The sequence below is a fragment of the Euleptes europaea genome, chromosome 13 (assembly GCF_029931775.1).
Source record: "Euleptes europaea isolate rEulEur1 chromosome 13, rEulEur1.hap1, whole genome shotgun sequence".
Classification (NCBI taxonomy): domain Eukaryota; kingdom Metazoa; phylum Chordata; class Lepidosauria; order Squamata; family Sphaerodactylidae; genus Euleptes; species Euleptes europaea.
This window is the reverse complement of record NC_079324.1, coordinates 29,048,605-29,063,461: the sequence shown is the minus strand read 5'-3', so window position 1 is coordinate 29,063,461 and position 14,857 is coordinate 29,048,605. Positions and strand designations below refer to the sequence as shown.

The following is a 14,857-nucleotide window of genomic DNA, read 5'->3' as shown; positions in this document are numbered from 1 at the left end:
GAAAGCTCATATTGAAACAGATGTTGTTAGTCTTTGCCACTAGATTTTTGTTTTGTTTGGAGGATTTGAGCCCAGTTCAACACTACAGCTGCGTCACCACGCCGACTCTGATACACATTTTAGAAATATTCCTTAAACTTCATCTCACATATAATGGAAAAACCAAGAGGCTCCCACACTGCAGTCTGCACAAATATTATGCAAACAAAAGCAACACTGTGCACATGTGCACCACTTGTAAATCTAAGGCAAGCACAGCTTTTCAACTGGGAAAACTTTTTATTTATTTGTGGCAGAGGTCTGCCAGCTTCTATTCCTGTAGGGGAGGGCGGGGGCTCCGAGTCTGCTCTCACAAAAGAACCGCAGTAGCTGCTCGGGGCGTTACGGGAGTCATATTTTAATTGCTCGTGTAATCCCCCCCCCAAAAAAAGAGGCCGCTAATTAGTACAGTCTGGGTGGATTTCAAACAGACGACCGTCAAAGCCCATCGCTCAGCACTTCTGTGAGCTGAAACAGCCTTCAGAGGGTTCTGACACCGGGGTTGCCCGTCGGGGAGGCACGTTGCAAACGGAAAAAAAGAGGAAATTCCTGACATTCCAGCCCCGGCAGTGGGATGTGTTTTCGCATCGGGTTCAATGAAATATGTTGCTGTGGGACAACTCCTGCCTTTTTTAACCTGTTGGTACAAGATGGCTACCGTACCCGGGCTCCGCCAGTAAATGCAGCATGCTGGAGTCGAGGTGAGGCGCGCTGATGTCACTGCTGGACTGGCTCGGCTTCAGTGTGCTCTCTGCCTCGGGAGACGAAGGCTCCTTCTTCTTCTTCTTCTTGGCAAAGAAGTTCTTGAAAGTCTGAAACTTGGATTTTTTCTTTCCTGTGGAAGGGGGGGGGGAAGCAGTTTGCCAAAGGAATCTTATCAACACCGGCGCGAACCACCTCCGTCTGGCGGTGTAAGCTACCGCCAGAAAATGGTTAAGAGGCCTATATTAAGATTAAGTTGCAAGCTTTAGGGAGCAATCCTAAGCGGGTCTACTCAGGTCTATCCAATGGGGTTTACTCCCGGGAAAACGTTCTTAGGACTGCACCGTTATTACAGTTTGGGGTTCTTCAGTGCAACTGTGACGTACCGCTTTGGCTCCGCAAAATGAAAAAAACCTGACATTTTGCTCTAGACTTGCATTAAGGACACTTTGTAGTCACGGGCTTTTTATGCATAGCTGTTTCCCTCGTGGTCACCCCTCCCAGGACTTTGGGTCTTTGTTGCAGTTATGCATGCCATTTCTGACGGTCGGAGGTTGCCTCGCTCTCCCTCTGGGTTTCCCCGCGTTTTCAGGGACCTGTTTTATCTCGAATTTGAAAACGTAGGCAAAATGCAGGGGGAGAGCGAGGTGACCTCTGGCGGTCGGAAACGGCATGCATAATCCAAACAAAGGCCCGAAGTCGTCGAAGGGGTGATGGCGAGGGAAACAGCCATGCACAAAAGACCATGGGGTCTTAAACAAGGAGAGAGGGCCTTAAAAGGCTGGTAGCTACAAGGCAGCCAGCAGAAGCAGGTGATTTTGCAGCCCGCTGGCAAGACCAGAGGGTATTGTCACTTTTCTTTCCGGGGGAGCTGATCCCCATTAAAAAAATTTATCATTTTATTTATTATTTACTTCATTTATACCCCACCTTTCTCCCCAATGGAGACCGACAGCAGCTCACATCACTCTCCTCTCCTCCATTTTAGCCTCACAACAATGCTGTGAGGTAGGCTAGACCGAGTGCCATGACTGGCCCAAGGTCACCCAGCGAGCTTCCATGGCAGAAACGGGGATTCAAACCTGGGTCTCCCAGATCCTAGCCTAACCGCTGTGCCACTCTGGCTCCCATATGAACAATGAATAATGAACATCATATTCTGGACAATGGCCTACTCCCCCTCCTCCATGTTCAGTTTGCATATCTGTAAATAAACAGATGTTATAAAGGCATTGTAAGTCTCTCAGGATGAAGCATCTGCCCTGGCTGTGACGTACACATCTGGGACACAAAGAAGTCCTGAGGTTTGCAGAGCCTGGTTCGACACATGATCTATTCTTCGCTCAACATGCAGGCTGGACAGGGAGGCAGCCGCCATAATAGAGACCCACAACCAGAGGACTTTGTAAACAAAGCAGCATTTCAGCGGGCATTTGTCTTCTGTGTCCTCCCCTATGATTTTGTCGGCAATGCTCTCGCACCACCATGCCACCACGTGCAGCAGGGGCAAGACGGTGCCACCGTCCACCGCAAAGCAGGGCGGACAGTGGCCACTTTGAGAAAAGAACAATGACTCCAGAGCGCGACTCGGCCTTTCTCTGTTCTGTGGGGGGGGGGGGATGTCAGTCCTAACCAAGGTGCTAAGCATGACTTCAGCCATGTGTTTTAATGCAGACAATGGTTGCATTTATGGCTGCACTATGGGTCCCGGACAACGAGAGACAGAAAACAGGGAAAGTAATGCCTTTCCACTGGATCGTTCATGTTTCTGAGTTAGGTGGAACTCAAAATTATCGTTCTGGGGTGTACGAAATGCATGTACCAATAGGTTTGGAAATTAGCAAGGGATTATAGTATATAAATGCACATAAACAGGTAGTAAATAACAAGTGTATAATAAGTGCTGAAAGACAAGACAAGTGCAGAACACAAAAACTAAGCAACTAATTATACATCCTACATTTAAACACATTATTTAAAATAGTACCAAAGTATTAACTATATTACTCAATTCATCATATAAAAGATATACTTACATCCATGTTGAAGTAAATCAATTATTTAAATAACTATTTTAAATAATGTGTTTAAATGTAGGACGTATTTTGGGGCTGAAGAAACTTATGTGAAACGGCCGTCCCCCATGTCTTTGGATTTATACCGATATTGGATATCCTGTGGAATTGACTATCTTGAAATCCAGAAAAGGACTGTTACTCTCAGATACATGTCAAGGATTGTTTCAGATTTACCTGAGAATTTGTATATAATTAGTTGCTTAGTTTTTGTGTTCTGCACTTGTCTTGTCTTTCAGCACTTATTATACACTTGTTATTTACTACCTGTTTATGTGCATTTATGTACTATAATCCCGTGCTAAGTACCTGGAGGTTGGCAACCCTAGTGTGAGGAGAGAACTCTTACAGAGACTGTTGCTGGTCTCTCTGGAGGAGGAGAGGGTTGGAGCCCTTTGCTCTTAGCATATGCGAGAGAAAGTGCCTGAAATGAGTAACAGGTAGGCTGACCATATGTCCTTGAGACAAAAAACAGGACATTGGGATGGCAACACCTGTTTATGTAACACAGGTTATGTAATATTAGTGTAACCCGATTGGAGCACTTTTTCTATGAGAATTTACCCAGCCATGCCTGCATGCGGCATAAGAAATGTCAGAAAGGAAGGAAACAAACGCTGGAAGTGCAATGAGGTGCAAAACGGGACAAAATTGACATTTTCATTAAAAAGGCCAGGAAAAATGATAAAAACGGGACTGTCCCATTCAAAACGGTACATATGGTCAGCCTACTAAGAGGAGAAAGTAAGGTCCCTTGGATTAAGGGCTATATGGTATGGGTAAGGCCAGATTGGACCTCCATTCCAGCTGCCTGCCCTTAGACTATGCTATCTTCAAAACAGCCATTTCACAGTTCTAACCCATTTACTCCCTTGAAAACGGCTCACCTGTTTCTTCAGCCTCAATCGGCTCTAGGACATCCACCGGTCCAGTCGCCATGATGCAGTCGCTGAAAAGCCCAAGTTTAAACAGCTGGTTAGACTCGATGCAATCCGCTGTCTGGTCCTAGCTAGAGGAAGACGTTGATAATCCCCTAGTCAGCCAAGAAGCAGCAATACCGTCTGAGGCTTTCCTACAGAAACGTCGCGCATACTAAACAGGGAGGGGGGAGGAAGGATTTTAACGGATATTTTTGCACTCAAGCCAAATGGATTTTTCCTCACTTTTCAACAACACTCCATTCTCCAGCCAAAACTAACAAACAGCCTTGCTTCTCAAGAAGACACATCCCACTTCTCAGGAAGTCGGGATCAACGCTTGCATAAAAGGAAAGAAGTCATTAAATGATTAGGGTTTTTTTTTTTAAAAAAAAACTGGGTGTGGAAGAACCTTGTAGGTCTGAATGTATATTTTCACTTTAGTCTCTAAGAAGTAGAGGGAACTAATGTATATTAAGGGATTCTTAGGGTTGCCAGGTCCCTCTTCGCCACCGGCGGGAGGCTTTGGGGGCAGACCCTGAGGAGGGTAGGGTTTGGGGAGGGAAGGGACTTCAATGCCATGGAGTCCAATGGCCAAAGCAGCCATTTTCAGAGGAACTGATCTCTATCGGCTGGAGATCAATTGTAATAGCAAGCGATCTCCAGCTAGTACCTGGAGGTTGGCAACCCTAGGGATTCTGGAAGTAGCATTTGGTATTTCACTCACAGCATTGCAGCTTAAATGGAGCCACAGCAATCTGAGCTTTTATTATATGACCAGGTTTGTAGCCCTCATGATTGTTTGAAAAACATGAACAAGTATTGGTTCTTGTAGGTTATCCGGGCTGTGTGACCGTGGTCTTGGTATTTTCTTTCCTGACGTTTCGCCAGCAGCTGTGGTAGGCAGGCAAAACATCAGGAAAGAAAATACCAAGACCACGGTCACACAGCCTGGATAACCTACAAGAACCAATGAACTCTGACCGTGAAAGCCTTCGACAATATTATGAACAAGTATGTGTGTCTTCTACTAAAAATATTTTAGAAACTACACGGTGACTCTTGTGAACAGTGTGGTTCTTGTCTCCTTCCACCTTGCTTTTTTTTGCTTTCTTACACCTACTTCTCCTTGCAGTATTTTAAAGTCCCAAATCTCCCTCACAGTCTACTCCCGGCAGTTCTGTTCCTGGGAATCCATGAATTCTGCAGTTGCACAAGATACTGATGGTGAACATTTTATTAACGAGACAGGCAGGCTATAAATGAAGTATATAGATACCCTGCAATGGGATTTCCCGCCTAGATAGAAAACACCAAGCCTACATAAGAGTGGAATGGAACAAGAAACAGGAGCGATTCCACATGGGTCAGGAGTCAAAATAATTAACAGGTTCACAGTTGGAGTGGGGAAACTCACATTCTGAATTGGTGAAAAGCCTGGGCCAATGATTTTAAAAAATTATATATGGCTATGAGTTTCTTGGCTAGCATAACTGCCAGGATCAGTAAAGGATGAAGACCAAGCCTCATGGTTTTGGATCCGAGGAGACCCAGTCCACCCAGGTATAACTGGAACCCGATTCAAGGGAGTGGGGAAATCAAAAGGCAGCTGTACACAGCCTCCAACATTTCACCAGGAGCCTGGCAATGCAATAGGGACAACCACTTAACACCCCAGTCTCAAACCAAGGGTTGCTATCTAATTCCCATGAACACACACACAAGGAACGTTTTACAGACTGCTGAAGCTCTTCTCTGCCTGAGGTATGCAGCATTCCATTATTATGGGAGAGGTTGACAGATTTTACATACGTCTCATACAATAGGTTATCAGAAGTTCAGAGCATACCTCAGCAACTTCAGGGTGTGAAAAGAAGGGCTGTGTACTGCACGGGACCTTCGTGATCGTGTGCAAGAATACATGTGCCAGAAAGACAAGAGGCATCCACTTAAGGCTCAGAGGTTTAATTTGGGCGAGAGCTCAATCCAAAAGAATGACAATGCTAGCAAACTCCCACTCACAAAATTTTAATGCATCCCCAAAGCACACAAATGGGGACAAAAAAGGGACAGTGATGGACCAGAGAGATATACCAGAAAACAGGAATGGCCCCTGGTAAACAGGGACGGTTGGCTACCAAAGGGCTCAAATGACTCTTCAAAGTTCCACCTAGGGTTGCCAGGTCCCTCTTTGCCACTGGCAGGAGGTTTTTGGGGCAGAGCCTAAGAAGGGCAGGGTTTGGAGAGGGGAGGGACATAGAGTCCAATGGGCAAAGCAGCCATTTTCTCCAGGTGAACTGATCTCTACCACCTGGAGATCAGTTATAATAGCAGGAGATCGCCTGCCACCACCTGGAGGTTGTAATCAAACAAAAGGCTTACAAGTGCTTACAGGAGTTTGGAATTCAAAATATGGCACTCAATAAATGTTTCCAATGTAGGAAAGAGACAAAGCAATACTTGCAATTAGAAGAATATAATGAGAATGTTGAAAACAGGTACACTTCTAAAGCAACCAATATATAACAATGGGTAAAGTCCCAAAACAAACACAATTGTGAACATATGCCGGCGTAAACGCTCAGTTCATATCAGTTCGTTATTTATAATGTTCACAAATATATCACATAGCAACGGAAACAAGACGTAGAGCAATGGAGATCCGGTAAACTTCCATTTCGTGTAGACTTTCTCAAGCCTTCAATCTTTCCATGCAAAATTCTGTGGGGAGATGCATAGCTATATAATATGCCATCCGTTGTAAAACACTAATAAATAGAATAAATATATATAGAGAGATAAATAGAGTCCTATTTAATTTTAATTCTATTTTTTACAAAAATCAGTAGCATGCAGGAACTCTTATCTTCCTCACGTACAATATTTTTTGCAAACAATTAGAAGCAGGGCTGGGTGAGCTCTAAATTTTAAAAGAAAGAAGAATTCATCATTCTGCACAAAAATAGCCTATATCCTATGACAGCAATTGCTGGATCCAGCAAACTGTACATGCAGTGCAAATTATGCCTCATAGAATCATAGAGTTGGAAGGGACCACCAGGGTCATCAAGTCCAACCCCCTGCACAATGCAGGAAATTCAGAACTACCTCCCCCCCACACCTAGTGACCAGAAGATGGCCAAGATGCCCTCCCTCTCATCATCTGCCTAAGGTCACAGAATCAGCATTGCTGACAGATGGCCATCTAACCTCTTCTTAAAAACCTCCAGGGAAGGAGAGCTTGCCACCTCCCGAGGAAGCCTGGTCCACTGAGGAACCGCTCTAACTGTTAGAAAATTCTTCCTAATGTCTAGACGGAAACTCTTTTGATTTAATTTCAACCCGCTGGTTCTGGTCCGACCTTCTTGGGCAACAGAAAACAACTCGGCACCATCTTCAATATGACAGCCCCTCAAGTACTTGAACATAGTTATCATATGACTCCCTCAGTCTTCTCCTCTTCAGGCTAAACATACCCAGCTCCTTCAACCTTTCCTCACAGGACTTGGTCTCCAGACCCCTCACCATCTTTGTTGCCCTCCTCTGGACACGTTCCAGCTTGTCTACATCGTTTTTAAATTGTGGTGCCCAAAACTGAACACAGTACTCTAGTTGAGACCTCATTTATCTTATTCCGCATGAGTTATTCTGCATTTTTTAATTGTATCATTTTTTTCTGGTGGTCTTGAGGGGAGAGGAACTACAGGATGATCCAGTTACCCCTTTGGCGCCTCTGGCTTCACTACATTTTGCTCATACAATTTCATGACGAACTTTGCAATCAATAAAGCTAGAAACTTTCCTCCCTTCCCAACAAAAGCTGGTTTTCTTAAGAAACTGGATTTTGCACCACAACCTGCAGTTTCCCCTGCAGAAATGCAGAGCATATAAAACCCCTAACTGTAGTCACATTCTGCATAAGGTCAGGCTGCCCAGCGTTTCCCTCAAATGCACATAAAATAATAATGGTGCTAAGGAAGTCTGACTTAGCAGCCAAGTGACATGTCATGTCAATAAAAGTATGCTGTTAGGATCATGACAGGGTCACATATTCTCTGAAGCATGCTCCTTTCCAGAATCTGACAGCGTTGGCTTTGATATACACATTATAATTTGCAAAAACTGTATTGATGTGTGAGATTTAATAGCAGTTCACATTCGACCAACTGTTCTGGAAATGACCTCCACTCTTATCGCGTGTGTGTATGTGTGTAAGCAAAACAAAATCTAATGGAAAACAGCTGGTTTTGTGGGATATTTCACCCCCCCCCCCAAAAAGTAACGGGAGGAAATGCTTTTCATACAATTACACAGGCTTAGTTAAGGAAGCCAAAGAGAATGAAAGCGGAGGGCAAAACAACTTGAGTGAAAGAAATGAAAATATATAGGTTGGCAAGTAACACTGGAGTGGAGCAAAGGAAACAAATGCTTCTTTGAGCCACAGATCTTGAATTTCATCCGAGCTGCCTTACTGACTTCAGGCAGCCTGCCGTTTCCCCCACTTACACACACATCTTCCTCTCCTAAATCCAAATCACCAAACAGGCGGCAGGGAATCTGCGCATCTCAAAGAGACCGCTGTGCCTCTAAAAGGGAACTCTCTGGCGGAGCCCCCACACCACACAGACCCTGAGTCCAGGATGTGTTCACTGTGGTCCGGGACAGAGGAGCCACAGTGGCTCTCTCTAGCCTGGTCTTTCCACACCGGGAGAGGCACCTCCAGGGAGCCAGACCTGTTGGCAACCAAGCATAACTTTTCTGGGCCCACGGGAAACTTGCAACATATCCCCCCCAACACAACATTGTGCATCACAAAAGAAATGTTTATTTTGGAAATGTCACAAATACATCATTTCATAGTAACGAGTTTGCAGCCTGGGATGGACTCCCAATCTTCCAAGACCTTCAGGGCACTGGCAAAGTATACCATCCCTCTTCTTGCCCCAAGCATCCTTGGGTTCTGCTGCTATCTACAGAAGGCAGAAGCTAGGTAGCGGGCATGAGGGAAGATGGAAGGTTTCACTCGAACTTGCCCCATTCCCCTCCTTACTATAACCCACATTCAACACGGCTTTTGTCTACACAGGTCCCATATTTCTACCACAGCCTTTCTTGGATGCTCTAAGGGGACTCCCATCCTCCCTTTTACACCAGCAGAAAAGCTGGTTGGATCCGCCCAAAGAGCCGATTCCCTAGCATTCATTATCCTGCTCGTCCATTCTCCGGACCAAGCAGAGCTGTGTCCGGTACCACAACAGTGCCTGGCTCCTTCTTCCCTGCCTACCCCTGGGCTGGGCAAGGGAGAAAGAAAGTCATGTGTTGACATCTCTTCTCCTTTTTCTTTAAAGTTTAAAACGTAGCACGGCTCTTCCCTCCTCCCTGACTGATCTATCATTCCAGGGCAGTGTATTTAGTGTGCCTCCTATGTTCAGGCCAAGCCATCTCTCAATCCAGTTATATTCTTTTTTAAAATTCTTTTTAAAATTCTTTAAGAATTTTTTGAAAGCAAGTTATTGCTACTTGTCAGGTTATCCTCCTCTGCCCAATTATATAGAAGATACAATATTGTACTTCTGGTGCTGGATCAGAGCTAAGTATAAAATGCTTGGGGGTTTTCAAATTGCCAGGGAAGGCCGTGAGGTTCCCTCTGAAAGAGTCAATTATGTTTCAATTGGTAGGTTAGAAAAATAGCTTGGGGAGGAGGACCAGGGAGGGGGAGGCAGCTTATAGGGATTGAATTTCCCAGGCACGCTCGATTCCAGCTGGATTCGATAGAGATGTTTAGTGGTCAAGGGATTCAAACGGGTAGAGAGGGAAGGCACTCTTGGCATAACTTTCCAGAGGGCTCGCTTTGCCATCAATGTTCATCCCTGAGCGAAAGAGCAACCAGCCATCCTGCTGTCATCCGCATGCCAGTGAAAAGCGGGTGCTGGGTCTTCGGGTGTTGCTTTACCACCACAACGCTATTCGGCTAATTTACACAGAAAACTGATCATGCCTACTGAGCATACATTAAGAGAGGAGCGGTGGCTCAGTGGTAGAACAGCTGCAATGCATGCAGAAGGTCCCAGGTTCAAGCCCCAGAATCTCCAACGAAAAGGATCAGGGAGTTGATGATGCGGATGATCTGTACCCAAGACACCGGAGTGCTGCTCTCAGTCCGAGTAGACAACGCTGACCCTGGCGGACCAAATGGTCTAACTTGGTTTAAAGCAGCCTTTTGTGTTCAAGCACTCAATACTGATTAGATGTTTAAGCTGCGGATGTACACTTATTCAATGTGTGTGTGTGTAAAGTGCCATCAAGTCGCAGCCGACTTATGGGGACCCCTTTTTGGGGTTTCCAAGGCAAAAGACTAACAGAGGTGGTTTGCCAGTGCCTTCCTCTGCACAGCAACCTATTCCTTGGTGGTATTCAATAGCCATTCCTTAACCCTGGGAACTGTAGCTGGAAAAGGAGGCCAAGGAACTCTAACAAACTTAGCACCCTCAACAAGCTAGAATACTCAGGATTCTTTGGCAGAAGCCCTGACAGCTAAAATAGTTTTGAGGTGTTACAGGTTTTTAGAAAAGGTATATCATGACTTGATGCATTAATGAGAACAATGGGTTGGGGGAACCAGAACTGAATTCTATCATTTGTGAATAAATTATACACCACTGGCTCCACCACAGACCTGCGAAGAACATCTACTCTCAGGAGCATGGATCTTCTCGGTAGTCAGCCATAGGCATTATCGATTCAGACACATTACCTGGTGACTTTAAAATGCAAATCCAAACAGCGGCTTTGAGGACCACCACAGAGTAATATGTCCTTTCAGGACAGCCAACATAACATCAAATAGTTACTTGTGGAGCCGTAGTTATTATAAACACACATGTCTCTTATGGCAAAAAGAGACTTTATCTGTTCATACGTCGCTTTTCGCCATAAGAGTTTATAATAACAACAGCATATTTATACCATAGGCTTAAACCAATTGAACAGTAATTCCCTCTTCTCACAGAATTTTGAGAACTGGAGTTCTGCGAGGTGTGTCTGGCACCCTTGTGAAACTAAGGGTGAAAACACACGGTCGCTTTAGCCTCCATTATTCCCTGTTTCAGCCAGGATTCAGCCAGGATCGAACGCATGCGTTTCGCCGAACGTGTGTTCGATCCTGGCTGAATCCTGGCTGAAACAGGGAATAAAGGAGGCTAAAGCGACCGTGCGTTTTCGCCCTAAAGTTCCCAGGACCCTCAGGGAAGGCCATGACAATTAAAGTAGAATAACAACTATAGCATCGTTGTAGCATAAGCAGGACATGGGAGGGCTCACTCCAATGTAGAGATAACACAGAGAAACACTGTGCAGTAACTATCTGTGGCTGTTTAAAAGAGATAATGAATGAACCATGGTTGAAAATATTGTCGAAGGCTTTCACGGTCAGAGTTCATTGGTTCTTGTAGGTTATCCGGGCTGTGTAACTGTGGTCTTGGAATTTTCTTTCCTGACGTTTCGCCAGCAGCTGTGGCAGGCATCTGCAGAGTAGTAACACTGAAGGACAGTGTCTCTCAGTGTCAAGTGTGTAGCAGTGTTACTCCTCCGAAGATGCCTGCCACAGCTGCTGGCGAAACGTCAGGAAAGAAAATTCCAAGACCACGGTTACACAGCCCGGATAACCTACAAGAACCAATGAACCATGGTTGTTTTCTAGGCTTTTTACTTCAAGGTAAATCAATGCAGAATAATGGGGAGCAAAGACATTGCATTTCCCACCCACCGTACTTTTGCAGTCTGTCCAAAAAAGTATTCCATTGCTTGCTATGCCCATTCGGAAATTCTTCCATACCATTAATAAAGGGACAATAATAATCCTACTAGCTTTTCTGCTTGCCCTTTCATGACCCTCTTCCTCAGTGTAGCTCCCATCAAAGAAGAAGAGTTGGTTTTTATACCCTGTTTTCTCTACCTTTAAGGAGTCTAAAGCGGCTTACAATAACCTTCCTTTCCCCTCCCCACAACAGACACCTTGTGAGGCTAGGTGGGGCTGAGAGAGCTCTAAGAGAGCTGTGACTAGCCCAAGGTCACCCAGCTGGCTTCATGTGGAGGGGTGGGAAAACAAACCCAGTTCTCCAGATTAGAGTCCACCACTCTTAACCTGGTTCTCCAGATTCTCTTAACCACTACACCGGTTCTCTTAACCACTACATCACGCTACACAGCTTTGGTCCACACATTCCATTATCTCCATCGTATCCTTTGTGGTGGTCAAAACAGGTCCCTCTTCTTTCTACCAGCTGAAAAATTGGTATGATGCAACCCTTTGTGTTTAATAACTGAAGTAACTAACATGATGTCACCAGATGTTCAAGTTTACACTGTGGGCAAAATTGCCCTCCGATGTTGTATTTTCTTTGTGTTAGTGTGGTGAATAATTGGGCAGTCCATCATTTGCAAGACTGAAATGGTGGCAACACAACCCTCGTACGAGGTGGGGGGAAGACATTGGGTGGAAGGATGGGTAAATATGGTTACAGCATGTTATCCCCCTCCCCAAATATAACATGCTAAGTTGTTTAAGACTAATTTTATTAGTTGACAAGTAGACTCTAAAATTAATAACATGTCAATTAAAAACCAGCACAAACATTTTTCTCCTTTTGGTTTGCTGTATAGATTCATCGCCAGAGCACCCAGAAAAATAAATAAAACCCACATATTTTGCAACCAGAAAGGGCTATGCTATGTGGCATGGTGCACACTTTTCGGGGGGGGGGGAATCCCTCCTTTCCAGAAGCAATGCAGCCACATTTTCAAGAACATCCAACGTTTAAAATGCATCTGATTTAAATCATTAACAGGCTTTCTGTATTCCTCCTATAGATTCTTGACCACTTTAACTCATCCAAGCATCTTTTCTTTCAAGCTAATCATGCAGAGAAAAAACACACAACCGGGAAGCTATAAACACACAACCTTCAAATTGCATAAAGATCAATCCACTGCAGCCTCAATAATCATTGCCCATTTTTTTTTATCAAAAGAAGCCATTTGCGGATAGCAGCATATTTCACTGGGTGGTTCATCTCTTGTGCAATTATTTTTGTTAATTATTTCGAGCACCTAGGAGGTGATGTTTGCACAAAGCAAATGCAAAATCCAGCAGATTTATAATGCAAACAAATCTGTAAAGGATGGAAGTCCTCTGTTCTTGCATGCATTAAACTGCAATATTTTAACAGTAAAACAAACAGAACAAAGTTAAATGTCGAGTCTGTATTTAACTCCATCTAAAGCTTAACTCATTTTTAAAGAAAGGACGTAGGATGCAAGGTTTATAATTAAAGTCACTTACTTGTTACTCTTCAGACAACTGTAGAAACCTGCCATGATCCCTCACGTACACTGTATATCAACTTTATGGTTCCTTATACATATATAAAGGATGCTTCCTTCCATCAAGGTTGTGAAACTCAGAGCCTGACTTGCTAGTTGCCCCGCATCGACGCGCGCACAAAAGCCAGCGTGCCGATACGATTACTAGCCAGATAAAGTTCCTGATCTGAGGCCCACAGTCACTGCTGAACAAGATCCAAAGAAGGATGTGCTTGTTCCATACATGGGTATGAGTTGTTCACTCCCCCTTTTCCTGTCTCTCTCCAGCCCTGCGAAACCACAGTATCGCAAGCCCCCAAAATACCATCTGTTTGTCTCCTCTGCAAGGCTGATGAGGAACGTTGCTGTCATTTGGATAAACGAAGAAGCCACAAAAAGGGATGGCTTTAAAATTATCATCGCTAACGTTAGAGGGGGCGAAGAACGGACGCGAAGAGGAAAGTGACTTTTTCCAGCCCTCTTGGAAAAGTTACTTCCTCTGGTAATGAGGGGCCTGACAGATAAATAATACAGGAATGAATATCACTTGAGCCACTGAGATGCTGTTTGCTGAACTTTTAAAAAATTCTTTGGGGGCTTGATATTTTCTCTTGCATGAACGCTGGCCTACACATCTCCCAAAATGCTTATTTTAAGAAGTAGTAGTTTTGGTTTTTATATGCCGACTTTCTCTACCACTTTAGGAAGAATCAAACTAGCTTACGATCACCTTCCCCTCCCCACAACAGACACCCTGTGAGGTAGGTGGGGCTGAGAGAGCTGTGACTAGCCCAAGGTCACCCAGCTGGCTTCATGTGCAGGAGTGGGGAAACAAACCCAGTTCACCTGATTAGCCTCTGCCACTCTTGTGGAGGAGTGGGGAATCAAACCTGGTTCTCCAGATCAGAGTCCACAGCTCCAAACCACCACTCCTAACCACTACACCAAGCTAGCTCAGATTTTACCTCTACAACAAACCTCTCACACTGTTTAGCTGTTTACCCCATTGACATATATTACACAAAGGTGAGATTCAGCACCACTGGTGCTATATTAGGATTAAAAGGTAGGTCCCCTGTGCAAGCACCTGGTCATTCCTGACCCATGGGGTGACGTCACATCCCGACGTTTACTAGGCAGACTTTATTTTACAGGGTGGTTTGCCATTACCTTCCCCAGTCATCTTCCCTTTACCCTCAAGCAAGCTGGGTACTCATGTGACCGACCTCGGAAGGATGGAAGGCTGAGGGGCGCTCGCTCTGGAAAACTCAAGCAGGGTCAGCCCTGGTTAGTGTTTGGATGGGAGACCACCAAGGAAGACCAGGGCTGCTGTGCAGAGGAAGGCACTGGCAAACCACCGCTGGTAGTCTCTTGCCATGAAAACCCCAAAAAGGGGTTGCCATAAGTCGGCTGCGACTTGACGGCACTTGACACACACACACACAGGCTAGGGGCAGAACACAAAACAGCTAAAAAAGATGGAACTCCAAAGTTAAAAGTGGCAGCCAGTAGCATAGATGGCTTTAACAAGGGACAAAACAAATTGACAGAGGAGAGCTCCATCAATGGCTAGTAACCATGGTGGCTAAAAGGAACCTCCACATTCAGAGGTAGCAAACCTCTGCATACCAGTGCTAGGAGGCAACATCAAGGGAAGGTCTGGGCCTCTACGACATCCTTATTGGCCATCCAGGACAAATGGGTGGCTGCTGTGTGAAACAGGATCCTGGACTAGATAGAGGGACCACTGGTCTGATCTCACAA

General features: G+C 45.0%; 1 protein-coding gene across 1 annotated transcript in view; it reads right to left on the bottom strand.

Annotated features, from left to right (window-relative positions):
• Nucleotides 1-13,149, bottom strand: part of KIAA1210 (KIAA1210 ortholog) — a 30,642-nt gene extending 17,493 nt beyond the window's left edge. Inside the window, exons 1-3 of the mRNA XM_056858994.1 lie at nucleotides 13,074-13,149; nucleotides 3,704-3,765; nucleotides 703-874 (exon numbers count right to left, since the gene is read on the bottom strand). Of these exons, the coding sequence (XP_056714972.1) occupies nucleotides 703-874; nucleotides 3,704-3,765; nucleotides 13,074-13,108 (269 nt within the window). The 5' untranslated portion in view covers nucleotides 13,109-13,149. The remainder of the gene's footprint in view (nucleotides 1-702; nucleotides 875-3,703; nucleotides 3,766-13,073) is intronic.
• Nucleotides 13,150-14,857: the final 1,708 nt, after the last annotated feature.